Consider the following 19,828-nt stretch of genomic DNA (forward strand, 5'->3'; position numbering starts at 1 on the left):
ACACCTGCATGAGCATATTTAATGCTACATGCTTAAAGAATTGATAATATTTACAAAAATAAGTAATCATTCTTACTGGTCTTTGAGATGGACGTCCACATTTCGTATAAATCGAAGAAGTCCGCATATGGTAGACCTGTAGCCATTCCTCATTGGTTTTGAAACTTCGTCATAAACAGCCTGATCGAGCAATTCTTTCTGCAAAACATTATTTTTTGAAACTCGGTATATTTATTTCGTCAGTACAATATACAGATGGTGAAACAGATTTTTCAATGCCACTTGTGCTGCAATGGTAAAATAATAAATCGTTTCTGAAAAGAGGAAACGTCATACGTCATTAATAAAATACTATTTTCTTGACATAATTTATGACTAATTTTGTCACACAGATATAAACCGAACTCTACAAAAAACTGTTCAAATTACATTGAAATTATTCTTTATATAATTATTTTATTGAAATAAAGTGCTATATAAAATATTGAAATTAAAGATTTTGTCTTCGTGCCAAGATTTTAGAGGTTCTGTGCATGCCACGTGCGCTGTAAGTGCGTCCTCAACAAATCAAAGATGGAAGATGAGATAAACTGTGATTCGTTATGTGCCTGGGGCACTTTTGCGTATACATTCAGGTTGTTGCACAATAATATAGAGTAATGCCCTACACGAAAATACATTAAATTTCACGACTGATTTGATTACATTTCAAGCTCAGTACAGTTTGAAAGATGATAAAAATGCTGGGGATTTTACAGTACAGAGCTTATAGGACATGTGTCGTTTTTGGCCAGTTTTTGGTAGGCAGTGATATTGGTCTGAAAGAAGAGTTTAAGATCGCCCCATTGATTTTCTCCCTTTCCCTTCCTCCAATCTCTCCGGATGAGTTTACGTAGATTAATTAGTCTAATATTACGTGTACGCCAGTAACACACTGGTTATCCGCATTCAAGTATATGCGGAAGCACATTCAAGTATATGTGGAAGCACATTCAAGTATATGCAGAAGCAAAATCATCAATAATAATCCAAAAAGACCTACCCAATGTGCTACTGTGTTAAACACGGATACCGTCAACCCATCCAGTGTCAACGTTACGGAATGTGGCTGCTGTCTCCAACTGCAATATATTCAGTGGATTAACATGGATTTTATACAAATCAAATATCACATAGATAACGGCTGTTCTTATTGTAAACAAAAAAATTATTATTAAACTGCTCGCATTAAGTATACTGCTGATATTCTATTCTCACATTTTCTTCAATCCATCTACGTCTACTACGTCTAAGACATTAAAAGAAATGCTTACATTATTTTGTTTAAGATAAAAAAAAATACAATCTGGAACGTAAAGGACATGAGATTTATGTAACACGAAGCAAAGTACTACTTGTTTGCATTTCAACATTGTGTCAAAGCTAATTCTTTCATTTAATGTATAAAATGATTATATGTAGTATCCCTCTATTTTACCTTTCTTTCACTTCCTTCTCGTCCCCCAGCACACCAAGAAAACGATACCTCATATCCACATTCCAAAAGAACGGGTGCCTGTTAATGAGAGATATATCAATATTTACTGCACATTTACCACGTAACTCCCTGTACCTAAATTCTTACCAGTGAAACATTTTTTTTTTAAATATTCCCTTGTCAGTATGCGTTTAAGTGCTTTCATGTATTTGGACAACATTACACACATCCAACTAACATACATTAATAGTTATTATTTTGTCACTTGTTGATAGTCAAAACGACCGTTAACTTTTTAAGTGCGTGTCTTTAATCTAATAGTGTGCAAGTAGCTGTAGTTGCTTTAAATTTATTATTATTTTTTTATTTATTATTTTTATTTATTTATTTATTTATTTATTATTATTTTTATTTTTTATTTTTTATTTTTTTGCCAAATAAATCTATTCAAAAAGGGGAAAAGACACCCTGAGCTTCAGAGCTAACTTGACACTAACCTTTTCACTGTAGCCTATCTCCATCGTGTCAAGTAACCTCTGACCAGATTCGATTGCCTCCGCCGCCCGCCAATCAAATTTAAAAGCCCGCACTCAATGACTCATTAAACGATCTAGCCAATGAACGCGAACGAGTCAAAGCGCGCTTTGTTCAAATCCAGACCAATCAAAGATAAGGCTGAATATCAGGGACTTGCCGTAACCTGTGGGCAGCACGCAAATAACATCGTCTCTCAGTAGATAATGATGCAGGGCCTCAAACTGCTAGACCCTATGGTTTCAATTCCGATTTACTCATATTTTGCAAAGAATCAAGAGATAACTTAACACATTCTTTTTCGTAGTCACTCGCCTTGCTTTCTTTGTGTACGGTAATACACTCGGAACTACTCGGATGTCTCCGCACTCGACAATAACTATGTTGTTAGTATGGAGCTTGCGGAATCAGCCGAGGGTTGCCGATTGACGGTCAACCAATCAGCGTTTTCACCAAACTTTGGTGAAAAATTTTGAAACATGGATTTGATTGGCTTATATAAACTAGGTCAAACTATTTTCGTCAGAGGTTACTTGACACGATGGAGATAGGCTACAGTGAAAAGGTTAGTGTCAAGTTAGCTCTGAAGCTCAGGGTGGGAAAAGACGAATCAAAAAGAAAACTTACGCCAGTGCCTCCTCAATGGTCGGCCTTAGCTCAGGGTCTGGCTGCAGCATCCAGTCCACTAAATGTTTTCCAACGATGTCGTCCAAGGCTGAAAGGTCATGTTTTCCGTCTTGAACGTTCTTGTTACACAGAAACACGTCAGCCTCGCCATTTGGCATAAATGGGTGTATGCCACCTGTTAGTGTGTAGTATACTAACATACCGGCCACCTGCCAGGGAAACAGAAATAAAACGCTTTTTAAATCAAAACTTAACACACATACTTGTATATCTAAGCTATACATAATGTACGGTTCGTCAATAACTATACCCCGGTACAAAATAGTTATAATAATCACAAATTTCCATGAACATATAAAGGAAATTAAAAAAAAAACATGCTGATGACTGCTTATAAATCTACTTCAATAATACACGTGTACGTGTATCTATGACACCTTCATTAGGATAGTTGTTGACAAGTTTATGTAGTTAACTGTAATTTTACCTGAATATCGGCATTTTTCTTGTATTTGACTTTCCCAGTGGCGCTATCCAGTATCTCTTTTGCCACCCAGTGGTATGTCCCTGAAGATACACCAAACATAACAACCACAAGCAGAAATGTAAATACATGTTCCAGCACGGCCTTTTAAAATGCTATAAATTGGTAATGGGTAATATAAATCAGAGCTTTTAATAGTACGTCTACTATATCCTTGTGGCCAAAATATAATATCATGAGACAGGCAGACAGACAGAGAGACAGACAGATATACACAAGATGGTAGAAAAACTGTAATATACCTTTAGCAGTAGTGTAGAAAGTACTCTGGTTATCCGGGAGGACCACACTAATGCCAAAATCCGATAATTTTGCTCGATTGCTGATATCTATAAGAACGTTGTGGGGCTGAAAGTGGCGTATATTACTTAATGTTACTACATTTGTATAATCCATAATTATAAGACGGATTTATACTTTTCTGCATACTAACCATCAGTTACTTACATGAAAATGTTTGCACACAAGTTTTATTTGCAAGTAAAAAATAAGTGTCAACATTTTAAGAATAAAATTTGGAAAAGCCCAAATGATATTATTACGATAAAACTGTTGACAGGAGCAAAAATAAGTACCCCCAGTATACCAGGATTCCCAAAATTCACTGACTGCTGAATGTGGGTATCTACCTTGATATCCATGTGAATTACGTTGTGCCCAGTGTGTAAGGTTCTGAGGCTTTCCAAGATTTGCCCTACGAGCTCTCGGGAGATGTTGGTCTGGTTTTGTTTGTACTCATCTGTAGATATGAATTCATTGAGAGTAAACTCTCCAAGCTCAAGAATCAGGTACAGAAACTCGTCATCCATGGCAATATCAAGATATCGGATGATATTTGGGGAATCCAATGTAGTTAACAAGCCTTTCTCGTTCTTGAAGTTCTGTGACATGGACCTGGGGAATCTTTTTACGGCGACCTCTCTGCCATCATGCCGAATACCCAGAAACACCTCAGTTTTGTTGCCGCTGAAAAGAAAATATAATAATCTAATCTGAGGAATCTGAAACTTTAACCACGATTGATGACTCTTGCCCCAGATAAAAGAACAAATGAAAGACGTGTGGTAAAATTTTAACCTTGGCCATTTACACTAGTACGTCGGTATTAAATTACTTTGACAGAAAACATACTTCAATTTACAACATCAGCAAAGCTAAACACTAAAGCACACAACACACAAACTTTATCTAAGTATTTCATTTCAATTTTACTGATTTTCGCATGTTATAGTCAACGGGAACGCGTCTATAAACAACTAAAATATTAAAAACCACCACCAGAACCCGACTGGGAGCATAAACGTTTTTAAAATGATACCACAATCAAACCAAAAGATTATACAAAACTGAATAAATACAGCACACCTCTCTATACTTACGATCCAATTTTAAATCTGTCGATCTTTGTGCTGAAACATACGTTGTTCACTTCCTTCAAGTTCCCGTCGCTGACCTGCAGAAGTTCTTCAAAGAAAGGCCTCCATCTGGCACTGACAGGTGTCCAGTTTGAGGAATACTTTAGGGCAATCTGTTCCTTCAGGTAGATTAGACTACTGGACGGTACTATAGAATCACAGAGCAGTCCGTCGTCTGCTAAATCGTTTCGACCAATTTGTAAGATCTGGCGTGAAACAGGAATGTCTGCGTCTGCCTCTATTTGATTTTTCAAAAACGCCACGTTGTTATTTGGTGAAACTTGATAGTCTCTCAAAGTACCGGTAGGGAGCAGCACTGATACTCTCCAGGGTTGACTGGTAAGAATGATGTCCATTTCCTCTTCCATTTTGGAGGTCAGGTATTCGGCTAACATCTTATCGTCACTAAGAACGTTACCATTGAAACTAAGGTGTTGTTCAAAAAGATGAATGTCTGTATCCACCGCCAGAATCTGCTTAAGTTCGCCGACGACATTGCTTGCCAACAAAGAGTATTTATATATTTGACCGCCACGTGCTACAGAAACCTTTACTGACCAGCCAACAGTCACAACTGACCCTTCTTGGAGACCATAATCCTTCAACGTTTTGTCGCTCCCGAGTTGTGTCCCTTCGTAAATGAAAATAACTGCCTTCAGAAAGTTCTTCGCCAATGCGTTCACTGTATCCGTTGGGAACACTTTAACCGATATTTGGGTGTTCTGTCCTATTATCTTTAACACGACTTGGAATGAAACAGACACCTTTATTTTACGCAGACGATATAGAAGAGTCTTCTTGTCGGATTCGACCAATTCTTGGAGTGCAGCTCTTCCTTCCCACTGGGCTTCTATCAGAAGCATATCCTTGCGTGCTGCTTGTGATTTAAGATCAATCATATTCAAAAAATCTCCGACGGTAAGAAGGGGATCCCAAGATTGTTCTTCAAGGCTGCCATCGGCAAATTGAACAAGAACACTATGTGAGGCATAGGTGACCGTAAACTCTTGGTCTGTTCCAAAGTAAATGCCATAACCCGTGAAAGATATGTCTTCGTCAAGACTGTCTGATTCGCCCGGCATAAGACCATGATATACATTCACGTAATAAAGGGGTAGATTTACAAGTTCAATGACTTTGGTCTTTATGACTCGAATTTTGTCCGTGCTCCTAACGGACATGCGCAGACTCTGTCCGTCTGGCAGATGAACAGATATAAATTGAATAGGGTCTGAACTATCCGTTTCAGTTTGTGCAACCATGGGTGTCGCTTCGGGATCTGATTTACATACGCACCTCTGAAAGGAAAATAAATATGCAGTATTATGCATTTATTGATGAATACAAATAAGTCCAAATTTAAGAAAACTAATAGCATATTAACTTCAACTCAATATATTTCTTTCCTTAGATAGTTCTTTTTTTAACCCGTACTGCTTCACTTATTAATTGTACTTCTTACTGATTTACTGTAAGATGATCAATATCATTTGATCGATGCATTTTTTGATATCATTTAAATATCATTACGTTTCCTTAACAAAAAAGTAGTTCATGTTAGCAATTGGAAATAGAATATGTCTGTTATTTTAATTGTATGCCACGACTGTGGATAGAGAGGATACTGGATAGAAAAAAAACAACAAAAAACAGAAAAAAATTACCGAGAAACAGTTTTCGCAACAATCAGAAAACCAATCTCTACATCCCTCTCGACATTCCTCGCAGTCGTCGTAGTCCTTGCAACAACAACACAGACAGCAATCTTCATTGTCCTGACAGCACAGATACACACAGACTCCAACACAGCACAGGATCAGCAGCCCTGCAACACTGGCTGACACGGCAGTGGCTATGATCCAACCTTGAACTCCAGGAGTGGGCGTGGCACCGGTGGTTGTGGGCGTGGTCGCGGTAGAAGTAGCCGTGGTTTGAGTGGCGTTACCGATACTCTTGTTGTCGGTCGTGCCTGATTGGTTTATACTGGATATAGGCGAGGTCTCTGTGAAAGTATGTGTGGTCTCGGTGGTGTTGCCGCTATTATGTCTCTGGGAGACCGATCCGATAGAGGGCGTTGTTGCCGTCACGATTCTCGTGTAATCGCTATCAGAGGATGCAAAGTGGGGTGTTAAAAATGCCAAAAAGGCTGTAATTGTACACAAAACCTTGCCCGTATCCATTGGCTGAGATTACTCCTGAAAAAGGTTTTTAAAAAATTATATTTTCGGGCTAATTTTTTCAAGCAAAATTTAAGGGTTATCATGTGCTAATTACATGGATATACTTTTGCCTTTAATTAGATTCGAAAGAGATGTTTTATAGTATTATCATGAAGATCTCATGCACTTGTGTGGCCAGTTACAAAAATTATATAACTAACTTCGCAAAACTCGGACCAATGATTTTTGTTATTATAAATAATGACTTAAAACCGAATGTAACACTTTAAAATACGTGCATGTGAAGATGACATTAATATTCTTGGCTAAGGAAGCGCCCAGAAACAACACATCCTCCCAGTTGCGACTGGAGAACTCACTCACTGATAACAAATTTTAAAACAATAAATGAAGGCAAAACAAAAAAAAATAATATTTGGCTTTTGAAGATATGGTCATAAACAGGCGCCACCCAGGATTGTTTGAAGGGGGTTCGCGTATACAAAGCCGACCCTCTCCCTACCCCCGAAGGGCCCCGGGAAATTTTGGTATTTTAGAGGGCGAACGGTGTCATTTGGTACGGTTTAGAACTATGATTCAGCTAGTCAAAATTCTAATTTCGAGAGGGGACCTGAAATCGAAGCCCCCCCCCCTACCCCCCTCTAAATCCACCACTGCATAGACAACACCCTTAGTGATAAACGATAAAAGGAGTGAGAGAGTAAGTTCCCCGGTCTTTTTAGGTGTTAAGGTAAGTAGTGCTTTCAGCTGGGAAGAACACGTTTTATATATATGTAATTCAAAAAGGTAAATCAAAGACTTAAGTATTTAAAACTAATGAAAAGAGCAGAGGTTTCTGATAATAAACTCATACACTTTTTCGTGTTAGTGATCAGATCTACGCTGGAGTACACCTGCCAAGTTTGGCACCCTGGTCTTACGAGACAACAAACTGACAAGATTGAAATGACCAGAAAAGTGCATAAAAATGATAAACTCAGACAATAAGATGAGGCACTAACATTTTCTAAAAGTGTAATTCACTTGCTGGCTGAATGTTTGACCTATCAAACCATTTCACCTCAATATGACCAAATAAAAGACCATAAATTACACCATCTACACTGAGACAAATACGTTAGCCATGTATTGTGCTTCGAACTCAAAAATATACTGTACCAAAACTGAGAAGTATCAGACCTTCAAAAACATCCATCCCATGCACACTGAATTCTGAACTCACTTTAAGTATGTTTTAATTGATATTAAACTTAATGTAGGCCCCCTATTTTTAAATATCCTCAAAGGACCAAATGTTTCATTTCAACCGCAGTGCACTTTTAATTTAACAGTCTTAACAGTTTTTTTATTATCATTTAGTGAATTTAAGAATTTATATTTTTGTACAATCCGACTATTTTACTTGCAAATAACATTATAACTCTGAACTTGCCGTGATTGCATTATGCAGTTTTAAATAAGTGACTCCCTATTTAGGGAGGCAAGTAGTGCCCGTGAGTGAGGGATTAACTGTACGAGAAGACAGATGTGTTGTCAAAAGCTATATAAAAGGACATTTTAATTGAATCTGTGGACTTCAAATTATTGTCTGAAAATACCTCTTGGACTATTATTTTGAAATCACACGCATGAGCCTATACGATATTATCCTAATTTTTATAAACACACTTGAACTATTACTCTTTTAGATAAATATATAGGCTATATACACTGGTAGGCCTATAGTAAGGTGAATTATTTATGCACCAATTTCATATCAAATGAAACCTCGTTATATATGTTAGCAAAACAATATTCTAAGGACTTTTAAAGATGCATGCTGATCTAGGCCTATATGTCAGTGATTTCACAATGAATGAATGGATGTTGTTGAAAACCCCATATCTTACAAATTCACCTCGTGTGACCTCCGGCTAGCGGTACCCGCCACCTTTGCTTACCTGTACCATACCAATACTGTAATGTTGCGGCCAAACGCCTAAGATTTCCTCGTTTCTGCAAGATGTTATAAGAGGCCTACAATAGCGCCTGTCTATACAGGGTACGTTACTAGTATGAGCTCAAAAAATGACAAAAAGAATCTAGATGTACCCCACACCCACCGCCAGGGTGTTTGGTTTCTCTTTAAGACTTCAGCTATTGTCGCACGCGTCACAATGGTGGCAAATATCGATTCTATCCAACGCTACATATTCACACAATACCCTGACCTAGTTTGCAGTTAAGTGATGTCAGGCAGCCAGGCTGAACGCCTTGCTTTGTATACTTATATAGGCCGATACTTGATATATGGGTCGAAAGGCACACGACCATATTCAACATTTTACCGGCTTTTACAAAATTCGCAAGTAACATTTGTGTATGTGTAGGCTTACAAATGTACGTTAAAAGCATAGGGGGCCTATAGGCCTATAATTTTGAATTCCTATTTCTTAAAATGCCTCGTTTAATGTCGCCTGCAATTTAAATTTATGATAACATTAAATTTGTTTTATTTTGGCTATTAGGCGAATAACTAGTATTAATATCCATTTATTTTATTTTTTACAGAACTCCTAGCATATAGGCCTACTGTAGCTTCCTCGTGTAGGCCTAAGTTGTTCAATAGGCCTATTAAAATTTTTTGCAGCAGTCCAAGCCCTACTAGTAGGCCCTATATAGCCCAAGCCACAATTTTTTTTAGATAAATTTTGTATAAATATTTTGTATAAATAAATCATGTTAAACTAAATTTGGGGACATATTCAGCTTTATCCAAAAATTGTCAAATGTAAAAACTTTAGCTCTAATATAATAGCCTACCGGGTAGCCTAGCTATATTATTTGAAAATAGGCCCCTAAATAGATCAATCGATAAACAAAACATGCGATTTAAACAAAATACATAAATGAAACTTTAAATGACAAATCGATAGCACTTTTACTATGGCTTTATTACAAACTGTAAATATAGACAAGACCTACCAGATTGTAGGCATATAGCACCCTCCCCTCCCCCCCCCCCCCCCCCGCCCCCGTTATTAACACTATATAGTGAAAGGCCTTACAGAAGACATATATTCAATAAAATGTTAAATGCCAACCAATTTTTAGCATTTATTTTTTTAATGTGTTTGCAATATTTTATTTAAAGCAACAAAAAACCAAAGTAGGAAAGAACATTTCAACAGGAAGTCGTATTACGACAATCAAATGTGGGTACTAGCAAAGCATGCCTTGTTGTTGATTTCCCGTAATGTTGCAGTCCAATCTCTTTAATAAGCCATGCAGTGGTAAGCTTTTTAGGAAAATGTAGGATTAAATGTTCTAGTGTATGACATAGATTTGAGATTTTTATTTGTAACTATCAGAAAACTAAAATCAAAGAGATACTGTAAGATGCAGATGTACGTGTTTGACTTCCTCTCAGCCGTTTCGTCTCTCATAGGAGGTCTGACTGGGTGTGACTGAAATGCGCAATACACTGCAATACAGCGCAACACAGCGCAATACACTTGATAACACAAGTCCTGTTGCAAGTAAACACAGGAAAGGGTAATCTCAAATAAAATAGGGTGATATAAAAGCAAAATATAGTACATAGTAATTAATATTGCTGATACAACTAGACAATTTTTTCATTGTTTGGTCAGCCGCCATGTTGGCGAGTAGCTCTTCTTGGCCAGTAATATATATCCAAGAAGAGCCACTCGCCAACATGGCTGCCAACCGGACAATATAAAAGTCTTGCTGATTTGTTAGGTTATATCAACAATATTACTTACCTAGTAATATAGGTTGTTTTTATATCACCCTACTTTGCTGGGAATGGTCATTTCTTTTGTGTAATTGCAATTGGATTTGATTTTTGAAGTGTATTGCGCTGTGTTGCGCTGTATTGCAGTGTATTGCGCATTTCAGTCACACCGGGTCTGACTGTCTCTGGTCGCAGATTAAGTTATTTAGCAGAGTTATTACCCTAAGGTGAATCAGTGCTTCGTCTGTAGCTTATATATTAAGCCTCGAGTATCAGCATGTACTTCAACGTAACTCTTTTTGACTGTCGAATATCGAGCACATTTATTGTGGACAGTGCTCTTTTAAATGGAACCGAAATACCTATAAATTTGATATATTTTAACAGTTAGTTTTCTCTCTTGATTTAAAGAATTTGATTGCTCTCCCTCTGATCAGTGGATCAATTTTACAAAATTTCTGATGATGAACTTTTTCTCCCCAGGTCTGCACTTGAAGCTGAAGGACAGATTCTTACCCTGGGAATCCAAGCTGAAGTTAGCCAGGTTTGTGTGGGCATCCAAGGGAGTTGTCATACCTAACAAAGAACAGTATGTCATCGACTGGCTGACTGGTGCTCTGCTGAATAAAAAGAAGTGAGTGGTGTTTTTACTTGGGGATATTTGTAATAACTCCACTTATTATATATATATATATATATATATATATGTAGCTGGAATTTATTTATTAATATTTTTTCTTTTGTTTCTCTCATTTTCTTTCGTTTTTTTTTAAGTATATCTGTCAGAGAAAAAATGTGTATTCTATAGTATTATAGTAGTATATGTTATTATGTTGGTGGTTGGTGTTCTTAATATATATATTTTTTCTGTATGCTAATGTTGATGATCATTTCAGATGGCTTGTAGTGGATGAAAATCTTCTCCCTATGTGGGCTTTACTGGCTGAATTACTTCAGATCCTTGAGAGAGGAAAAACCTGTGGTGTTCTGCTCAAACCATCATTTGTACAGGTAGTTTGTTTGTTTGTTTGTTTGCCTCGTGTCTAATTTAGTGAGTTAAAAGATTGTCAGTTGTTATTAAGTGAATTGTGCATAAATTGCACTAGACATCAAGGACAGTAACTGTTACAAGTTATTGTTTGGTTTCTAAAGCTTCTCGTCACTTTGATATTTGGGTTTCTGACCTATTATTTCCATTTTCAATTCTTTTTACACATAAATCTTTATCTCTGGACTTCTGTATTTATCTCTGTCTTACAAACAATTGTATTTATTAGCAGTAATGTTAAATAAAAGTTTCAGTGATGCTGTGTATGATAGTTCTGTCTGCATATTTCATTAACCATTTTATCCTTCCATTCCATCTTTTAACAAGACCCTGACTGACATGTTCACCACAACCAATAAGAATGCTGCTTACAAATCATGTCTGAGTCATGTGACCTGTTGCTGTAGGATTGTTCTTGAGACATCATCTTACTGCCATGTAGTGGCGTCCAGGTTTGAAACTGTGGTAAGTCTGGATTCACTGTAGTGAAAAATGTGAAAATTCTTGTTGGAGGACTTTGGTGAAGATATTTTTTAATCAGCCTTTTTAGAATTTTTCCTTTATATATAATATCAAGAAGTGGTAATATGTTCTTGTCAATATCAACTCCACCATCTCCATTTGTTATAGATAAGATTTATGACTTAAAAATGATTCTCTCAATTATAAAACCATTGTGACCGTTCACTCGTTTGCTTCAGCTGCAGCTATTAAACAGCTATGTGTTAGTGCTGTTGCAAAGGTGTTCTAAGATGAGTGACAGTCATGGTGGTGATCAACAGTTGTTTCTTCATGTGCTGGATTTGCTGCTGACACGATACAGTATTCTACAGAGACAACACGCCAATCAGAAACAGGTAATTGTGTAGAGTGACACACATTCTCTCTCTCTCTCTTTCTCTCTCTCTCTTTCTCTCTCTCTCTGATGAAATCTGCCTTTTTCTTTGGCCTGTGTAATTCCTGGCAATTTGATTTGTTTATATGGCAGTTGACTTTCTATTGAATTTCATTGCGTGAAAATTCAGCAAAGACATTCTTTTTGGATACTCCTTATGTGTAACCTTTATTAAAATGGAGGCAATGTAATTAAAAAATCGAACTCATGCACATTACAATTTCTTGATTGTCATCTTCAATTTTTCTTCTAGGTTTTCCATGCTGTTGTAGACGGTGCTTTGGTGAACTTTGTGCTACTGTTACAGAGTCTCAGGTTGTCCTCTAAGATGGGCATAGCACAGAAATTACAGGACATTATTATGGCTGCTATCTACCACAAGTGAGTCCCTTCATCAAAAGAGATTAATGGTTACCAATTTGCACCTGCAGTTTCAGCCAGGAATGCAAGTTTAACACATGTTGAATAATTCTGGTGAATGATGCCAGATATTAAGTAGATCAGTGATTTGTAGATATTAGATTATATATGATAAATGTTTTTATATTTGAAGAATTTACAAATCTCAACCCATTCTGAATGTTAGATGATCTTTTAATGTTTATCACAGAATATGTAAATTAATGGTACCACAACTAATGAAAGAAGGAAAAGGAAGTTGCATTTTATGATATTTTGTGATGAGTTATGTATGTGTTCACTGGGTATTATTTATAAATATATAATGCATTCCAGGGATCACCAGAGCCAGTTCTCACTCTACATGTCCATCTTACAAGGAGAGACTGATGCAAAAACTCAACCACCCAAACTACAGGAGGATATGTTCATGAAACTGAAGACTTCCACAGAGAAAATGGTATTTGTATATACAGGATATTTATTTGAGATTATTTTTGAGTCAGATATCGATATACTATTGAATCTTTTTTATATATAAATTAGGTGTATTTCTTGCTCTCATTATGTGCTTATAAACACTTAGCCTGTGTCCACAAATTTCATGTAAAATTCATGATAAAATGGAGGATATTTTCCCCCTCAGTTGACCTAACTTCTGAAGTGTCATAGTACATAGATAAAATTTTGATTCGGGGTGGACATTTTTTTCAGTTAAAAGGGTAGTTTTTTTTTTTAAACCCCCAGACCCCTGCATGTAGACCTGTGTTCTGTTTTCTATTTCAGATGAGTTGTCTTGAACTTCAACATCAACAGGAAGCAGTTCTTAACTTTATCTCCATGTTGTACGAGGGGTTCTTGGCTAGTATAGGGTAAGGGATATACTTCCATTCAACGAGTTGTAATGCCTCAACTCTGGCATTTTTTCTTTCAGTAGTTTAATGTAATGTGTTTTGTAACTGTTCAGAAATCAAAGTTCATGTTTCGCAAAGCACTAGTTCTACATAAATTGTTTGGAAGGACAATTGTTTAAAGCTTTAACTTCATATTTTGAATAAAAACAATTATAGAAAAATTCCAGAATGTTTTTTTCTACTTAAAATATATTTTTATTATTTCAATCTTTTTTTAAATGCAGTTGTTTCTGTTTATCAATGTGTAATCTATAACATGTATCCACCAGAACATCAAGTACAGCAACACAAGGGTTTGCCATGTTGAAGCACCTGTGCGACCATTTTGGAATAATAAGCCAAGGCAGTCCAATCCCAGCCCAGATGAGGATTTCCACCCTGGCTTCATTACTAGAGGTGCTACACAGGAAAGATGTTTATAATGCTGTTACAGACAACAGCAGTGGTGGACATCAGATAAAATGGCTGCAGGGACTGGTGGACTTTTTGCTCAACAATTTTCAGTAAGTTGCTGGGGCCATTAATTTTGCCTTTATAACTATAGAGTTTTATGAAACAAGGGCTGTTGGACAAATAAAATGACAAGGTGATGGTTATCTTCCCTAACCCCCCACACCCCACCCCCACCATTTTACCCACTTATGCAGGCACTTATCAAAAATTACTATCAATAGTGAAGCTGAATGTAAGGTGCGCTGTTGCTTCCACATTACTGCAGATACACATTTTATGCTGTTTGTGAAAAGATATTAAATTACCTAAATAGCTATATCTTCACAATAAATAAAACATTATTTATTAATATACTGGCAACCATTTTCCAGGTCTGTTCCATCTTGGTATAAAAGTGTGAGTAGTTTACTGCAGATCAGCACAGCCACCATACAGACCAAGTTACAGCAGGTGTTCGAGGTGGGATGGCTGAACACGGGAAACATGGTAAGATTTGCAGATTTCTTCAGTAAGAATAAAGCAGTGATTTTTCTTCTTTCAACAGCTGGTATTGTTGTATTAAAATTATACGTTTATTTCTAATATTTTGATGTCTGCCCAGAGCATCTCAATCCTGTCAGGGATTGAGGCTATCCTGTAAAAGGCTTCTATTCAGGAGAGATACTTCCCCCTGAATAATTTCAATACCAGCTGGGGATTGAAGAAAAATTGATGCCTTATTCTTAGTACATAACACAACATATGAAATTCTTTTCTGAGGTACACAATCTGCTTTCATCATGTAATTCATGCTGTATGACATCTTTGATTTGATGGCCACATTACATTTGTTCAAACCATTTGATTAAATGTGTTTGCGCATGAGTGAGTTTTTGTGTGTGTGTGTGTGTGTGTGTGTGTGTGTGTGTGTGTGTGTGTGATTTCCTGGGTATATTGAATTTCACAAAGACTAAATTGAATGCTTTCACTTCTTCAGCTTGATCCACCAACAACAGCAGCCCAAGATTTGTTGTTCTGTGACATCATAACAATGCACGAGAAGTTACGACGTGTGCACAAGTTGATTGGAACATTGCTGCAGGTGTTACGAGGACATGATAAGCGTGCACAACTTCCAGGAGGCTTTGTTGAGAAGTGAGATTACTTTTAATTTTTCATTCAAAAAAGTGACATTAGTAACAGAATGAGGCAAAACCCGTATCCTTTTAAACAGTACTTTGAAAAAAAAGGGAATACAGTAACTTAGTTTGTCATTCAGATCATTGAAAAGAACACTTTCTTATTGATGTTATACAGAGCTTGAAATGACCCAAGAAGCACCATACCTGTCAAAAAATCCCCACAATTTGAACCACTGGAACTTTTGGTGTCTTTACTTGTTTTCAGTGACAATTAATAATACATCAGGTAAAGAACTGCAACCAGATAAGAGGATACTTTCTTTGTTTGAAAGGTAATACATTTGTGAGGGCCTTTATAGGACATTACACTTTCTGGTAATACATAGAAATGTTAACGTAAAAAATGACTGAACCATTTCTATTAACTTATAACATTTCTGTTTCAGATTTTCTCAGTGTGTGGCACAGTTGCCCCAGGGTCAGACTGTCGATATATGGGCTAGTATTCAGGATGAAGTTTCAAGCTTCTGGGTTAACAATTTGCATCTAGGTGAGTAATAACAGTATTTTATGATCTCTATCGCAATGTTTTTGAAATCAATATAAATATGCAAAAGTCAGCAGTGACAGACCCAGTGGGCCTAGGGGGTGGTGGTGGTTGGGAAACTCGGATCAGTCTGACAGGTGCCCCCTCTTCCCCTAAGGTTCAGAGGTAACCCCTACTGTCCTTTTTCCTGTCCAAGAACAGTATGCTGTACTAAGTAATACAAGACATAAGCAAGCAGTTTCTCCAACTCTGTCCTGTTATCAACTAGTTTACATTTGCTGTGTGCAGCAAGCCAGAAAATATTTCCCCTTGCCCCCGCCTTAACAACCTTAGCAAAACCATAGATCTGTTAGTGCCATCACATGACAAAGGCACCAATAATAAATGTATACTTACACTAACATTCCAGCCACCTTTCCAACTGTGTGTGAGTTGTACCACCTGTGTCTCCACCATGCCAGGTTATTTGACTACAGTGTCACAGGTCAGACCACCAAGAGAGTCAGCATTCTCACAGAGGAGATGAAAACCAAAATATTGCTGCCAATGTTGGAGAAAAAAGAAGGGAAAAAGGTATCTAACAGTTCTTTTATTTCGATAAATATGTGTGTGTGTGTGTGTGTGTGTGTGTGTGTGTGTGTGTGTGTGTGTGTGTGTGTGTGTTAATGGTAAAAATTTTTTTTTCATAATTTCAACAATAGTGTTACTTACAATTTTTACAGGTCTTTCTGTCAGTGAGTGTTATTCTTAAAGCCGAGCTAGTATCTTACAATAAAAAGTTTTTGAAATGTATTCTAGTACAGTTTCTGATAATGCTCTGTTTATCTATTAGCAATATTTGTGTATGATAAAGAACCATTAGAGAAGCACCCTGTGTTTGATTATTTCAGCAGGACAGTGTCTGGTCATCTGTCATTCTTTTGAGTCATGCTTGGGGAGATGTTTCCTTGATGTCAAGCATTTATAAACAACAGTCCATCACCATGGAAACCAGTCTCCATGGTTACCTCACCCAGCAACAGTGGAGTGATATAGCACAGAAAATCATGAAGAAAAAATGGCCTTGTTCTCAGTTACTCATGGTAAGAAAGATTAAAGAAAACATATTTAATATATAGATTGCAGTTTTAGAGCTTGTAAAAAGGACTTGGTTTAGATTTTTTTTTTTTTTTTTTAAATAAGGATGTGATATATTTGTAGTCATACAGTAGATAAAGCATATTAAAGTAAATTGAAAAGCACTTTTTATGTAATTGAAAAACATTTTTCATAAGACATGTAACTCTAAATATTATCCCAGCTGAGAATCTCAAAAGAAGGGGCATTACTAAGCTCTGTATACTCTCTTAGAAGATTTTATTTATTAAGTCTCCAATTATTTAGTCATTCAGTGGAAATTAAGACAGTGTTAAAGATTTAAATCAAATAATTTTATCATTGATCTCTTTACAGCAAATGCTGTCTCTCCAGTCCCTGAGGTATCATCTTCTGTATGGATCCTCCATGACAGAAAGTAGTTCTGAGTTGTTTAGCAACCTGGCAGAAGAAAGCGTATCATTGGTTGTCACTAGCTGGGAGGAACTGGATGGAGCAGAAGTAGCAGTGTGGGATGGAAGGGTATGTTTTTGATTTTAATTGCACACATGTGACCAGTGAGCACAGTGTTTTTCTTTAATGTTGCATCATTAACAATTTCAGCAAAGAATTTCTTTAGCTTTTTTATTTTTATTTTTTTTTTGTATTCAGAGTTGCAATAATGCATTGTGTCTTCAAACAACAACTCAAAAACTAGAGTTAATTATTACTGCTCCAATATTTTGGTCTCTGGTAACAAGACACATTTTCATTCCTATTGTTTCAAACCAACACCAAATTGTGGTCTAAATGTGTAAGCCAGTTTCGCTGCTGCAATTCTTGTGACCTTAAGACAAGCTGATCTTCTGCCTAGGTTGAATCAGGTGTGACCTTTTCCACAATCTCCAGCAACTTGATATTTCAGGTGCCCTCCCTGTCCAAGTTCAATCTTCCTGTGGCCCAGTGGCATCTGGTGGTCTCCAACCTTCCTCTCCTGATTCCTTATCTCAGTTCTGCCACGATACACAGACTTGCCAGCTTGATGGTGGGAGCTGCACTGAGGGAAGAAGATGACAGTGAGGGGTGAGTGTGTATGAAGGCAGGCTAGAGACCAGACAGCTGGCACATTAGATAAATACGCTTTCAGGAGTGCATGTTAATACCTGAGAGAGAGAGATTGAGTTTACGAATTGAGTCCAGTCTTTGTACTTATTAGGTAATAGAATAAAAATGATTCTGTATAGTAATCAGACAACCGCAAACTAACACTGTTAAGGTAAAGGGGCATTCAATATTGTGTTCACATTTGACAGAATTATTTGAAATTTTTTATGTCCATTTCTAGGTCACCAGTTAAAGTTATCAGTGTACAGTTCATGACAGGTTCTGTTTGCCATGAGATGGCACCACTGCATGGGTACTTTGTGTCTGAGGTGTTTGCCAGGATAGCCCAGTGCCTGCGCTCAGCACGAGTGCTAGAGGGAAAAATGTAAGTTGATATTCATGCCATTGTACATGTGCAAACATATTTTAAGTTTTGGGTTCTAGTTAGATGCATAGAGCTTGACAGAGATATATATTTTAAATATTTTCTGAAGATGTCCTGTAAAAATAAGTTTAAAAGTGCATTTAATTGGCATTATTGTACCACCAGCGTAGGAGTGGCGGTACACATGGTTTTAGTCCCGACCCGTATGTTCCGCCGGCTCCGCCAGCTCCTGCGGCTCCTGCGGCTCCGCCGCCAAGTCACCGTTACCGCTTCTCCTCCTAGACGGTAAGGGCCTCCATACCCATCTCTTGGATTTAGGTCACCTATAATCTCAACTCGTTCCACGTAAAATTTGGGCTTTGTCGGTATTGGGGTCTAGGTGTGGCACTCATTGCAATGCACCCTTGTCCAAAAATGGCAAAATTAAATGCTAATTATCTCCCCTACAGAAGGAATTATGGGAAAAATTTCTACAGACAGCTTTCCAAAAGTCATATGTGTAGATTTCAAATATGCCCTTGGATTTGACCTTTGACCTTTATTTTAAGGTCAAACGGGCCAAAATTTTCAAAAAAACAAAATTTTTGCCGAAAAAAAAAATTATTTGCGGTCTTATTCAGACACCACACAGACTTAACTAATAATATTAATGGAAAGTGTTACCCTTCAGGTCATCTTTCATCTCCGTGAATTTGGGGTCAATCGGTGCATTTTCACGGGAGTAGCGGCCATAAGATATCGAAACTGAAAACTGTCTCTAATTCGGGAACCGTTAATGCTAGACACCCATTCTTTTTAGCATTTTGCAGAGCATGTAAAGCCCAACACTGGAGGTGGTCTCCGTTTTTTTGTATTCCATACGGTTTTCGAGTTACGCTGTATCAAAAAGTACATATTGGTGGTGAAAGCAAAATGTGCAGTACGGTAATGGATAATAAATTTTGAACTCCGGAAAAATAAAACATAAGGCTTGGCAAAGCAGACAACTTGTGGTCAAAAATGACATTATTTCATCAAATTTGAACATCTGGAACTTCAGAGCACCTCCCATTTCAAGAATTTTGACCAAAATGACCTTTTCTTTATTTTAATTAATTTTTTTTTTGTAGGAAATTTATGGCACATTATGGTAACTCCAAAATTATAACATTTAGTCCCTTATATCTCCAAAACTGGCAGAGATAGGTCCATAGTTACTATTGAACTTCAATAGGAAGTCATACACTGGCAATCTAAATGTGACCTTAAAATTGACCTTTGACCTACTTTTCACCATGAACTGAACTTTGCAAATTTTGCTTCCTTTTTATCTCCAAAACTGGCAGAGATAGGTCCATAGTTTCTATTGAACTTGAATAGGAAGTCATATACTGGC

General features: G+C 37.0%; 2 protein-coding genes across 6 annotated transcripts in view; one reads left to right on the forward strand and one right to left on the reverse strand.

Annotated features, from left to right (window-relative positions):
- LOC106151416 (uncharacterized) overlaps positions 1-8,990 on the reverse strand; it is a 101,804-nt gene extending 92,814 nt beyond the window's left edge. For 2 of the 4 annotated variants that reach the window (XM_087012808.1, XM_087012811.1), the window contains exons 1-10: positions 8,718-8,968; positions 6,262-6,792; positions 4,562-5,895; positions 3,812-4,148; positions 3,425-3,530; positions 3,126-3,205; positions 2,639-2,847; positions 1,478-1,555; positions 1,043-1,121; positions 77-198 (exon numbers count right to left, since the gene is read on the reverse strand). In XM_087012808.1, the coding sequence (XP_086868934.1) occupies positions 77-198; positions 1,043-1,121; positions 1,478-1,555; positions 2,639-2,847; positions 3,126-3,205; positions 3,425-3,530; positions 3,812-4,148; positions 4,562-5,895; positions 6,262-6,777 (2,861 nt within the window). In that variant the 5' untranslated portion in view covers positions 6,778-6,792; positions 8,718-8,968. Of the gene's footprint in view, positions 1-76; positions 199-1,042; positions 1,122-1,477; positions 1,556-2,638; positions 2,848-3,125; positions 3,206-3,424; positions 3,531-3,811; positions 4,149-4,561; positions 5,896-6,261; positions 6,793-8,717 lie in introns of all 4 variants that reach the window. The other 2 variants (XM_087012809.1, XM_087012810.1) reach the window with 2 other exon arrangements.
- Positions 8,991-9,916: 926 nt separating this feature from the next.
- Positions 9,917-19,828, forward strand: part of LOC106178798 (unhealthy ribosome biogenesis protein 2 homolog) — a 28,450-nt gene continuing 18,538 nt past the window's right edge. Inside the window, exons 1-17 of one of the 2 annotated variants that reach the window (XM_087012689.1) lie at positions 9,917-10,049; positions 10,997-11,147; positions 11,410-11,524; positions 11,889-12,026; positions 12,263-12,418; positions 12,710-12,837; positions 13,192-13,315; positions 13,642-13,727; positions 14,039-14,272; positions 14,594-14,708; positions 15,199-15,356; positions 15,790-15,893; positions 16,300-16,463; positions 16,781-16,972; positions 17,343-17,507; positions 17,890-18,047; positions 18,310-18,453. In XM_087012689.1, coding sequence (XP_086868815.1) covers positions 10,013-10,049; positions 10,997-11,147; positions 11,410-11,524; positions 11,889-12,026; positions 12,263-12,418; positions 12,710-12,837; positions 13,192-13,315; positions 13,642-13,727; positions 14,039-14,272; positions 14,594-14,708; positions 15,199-15,356; positions 15,790-15,893; positions 16,300-16,463; positions 16,781-16,972; positions 17,343-17,507; positions 17,890-18,047; positions 18,310-18,453 — 2,369 coding nt within the window. In that variant the 5' untranslated portion in view covers positions 9,917-10,012. The remainder of the gene's footprint in view (positions 10,050-10,996; positions 11,148-11,409; positions 11,525-11,888; positions 12,027-12,262; positions 12,419-12,709; positions 12,838-13,191; positions 13,316-13,641; positions 13,728-14,038; positions 14,273-14,593; positions 14,709-15,198; positions 15,357-15,789; positions 15,894-16,299; positions 16,464-16,780; positions 16,973-17,342; positions 17,508-17,889; positions 18,048-18,309; positions 18,454-19,828) is intronic. The other variant, XM_087012690.1, reaches the window with a different exon arrangement.

This window comes from Lingula anatina, chromosome 5, assembly GCF_051362555.1.
Source record: "Lingula anatina isolate TDL-2025a chromosome 5, LinAna3.0, whole genome shotgun sequence".
NCBI classification, from domain to species: domain Eukaryota; kingdom Metazoa; phylum Brachiopoda; class Lingulata; order Lingulida; family Lingulidae; genus Lingula; species Lingula anatina.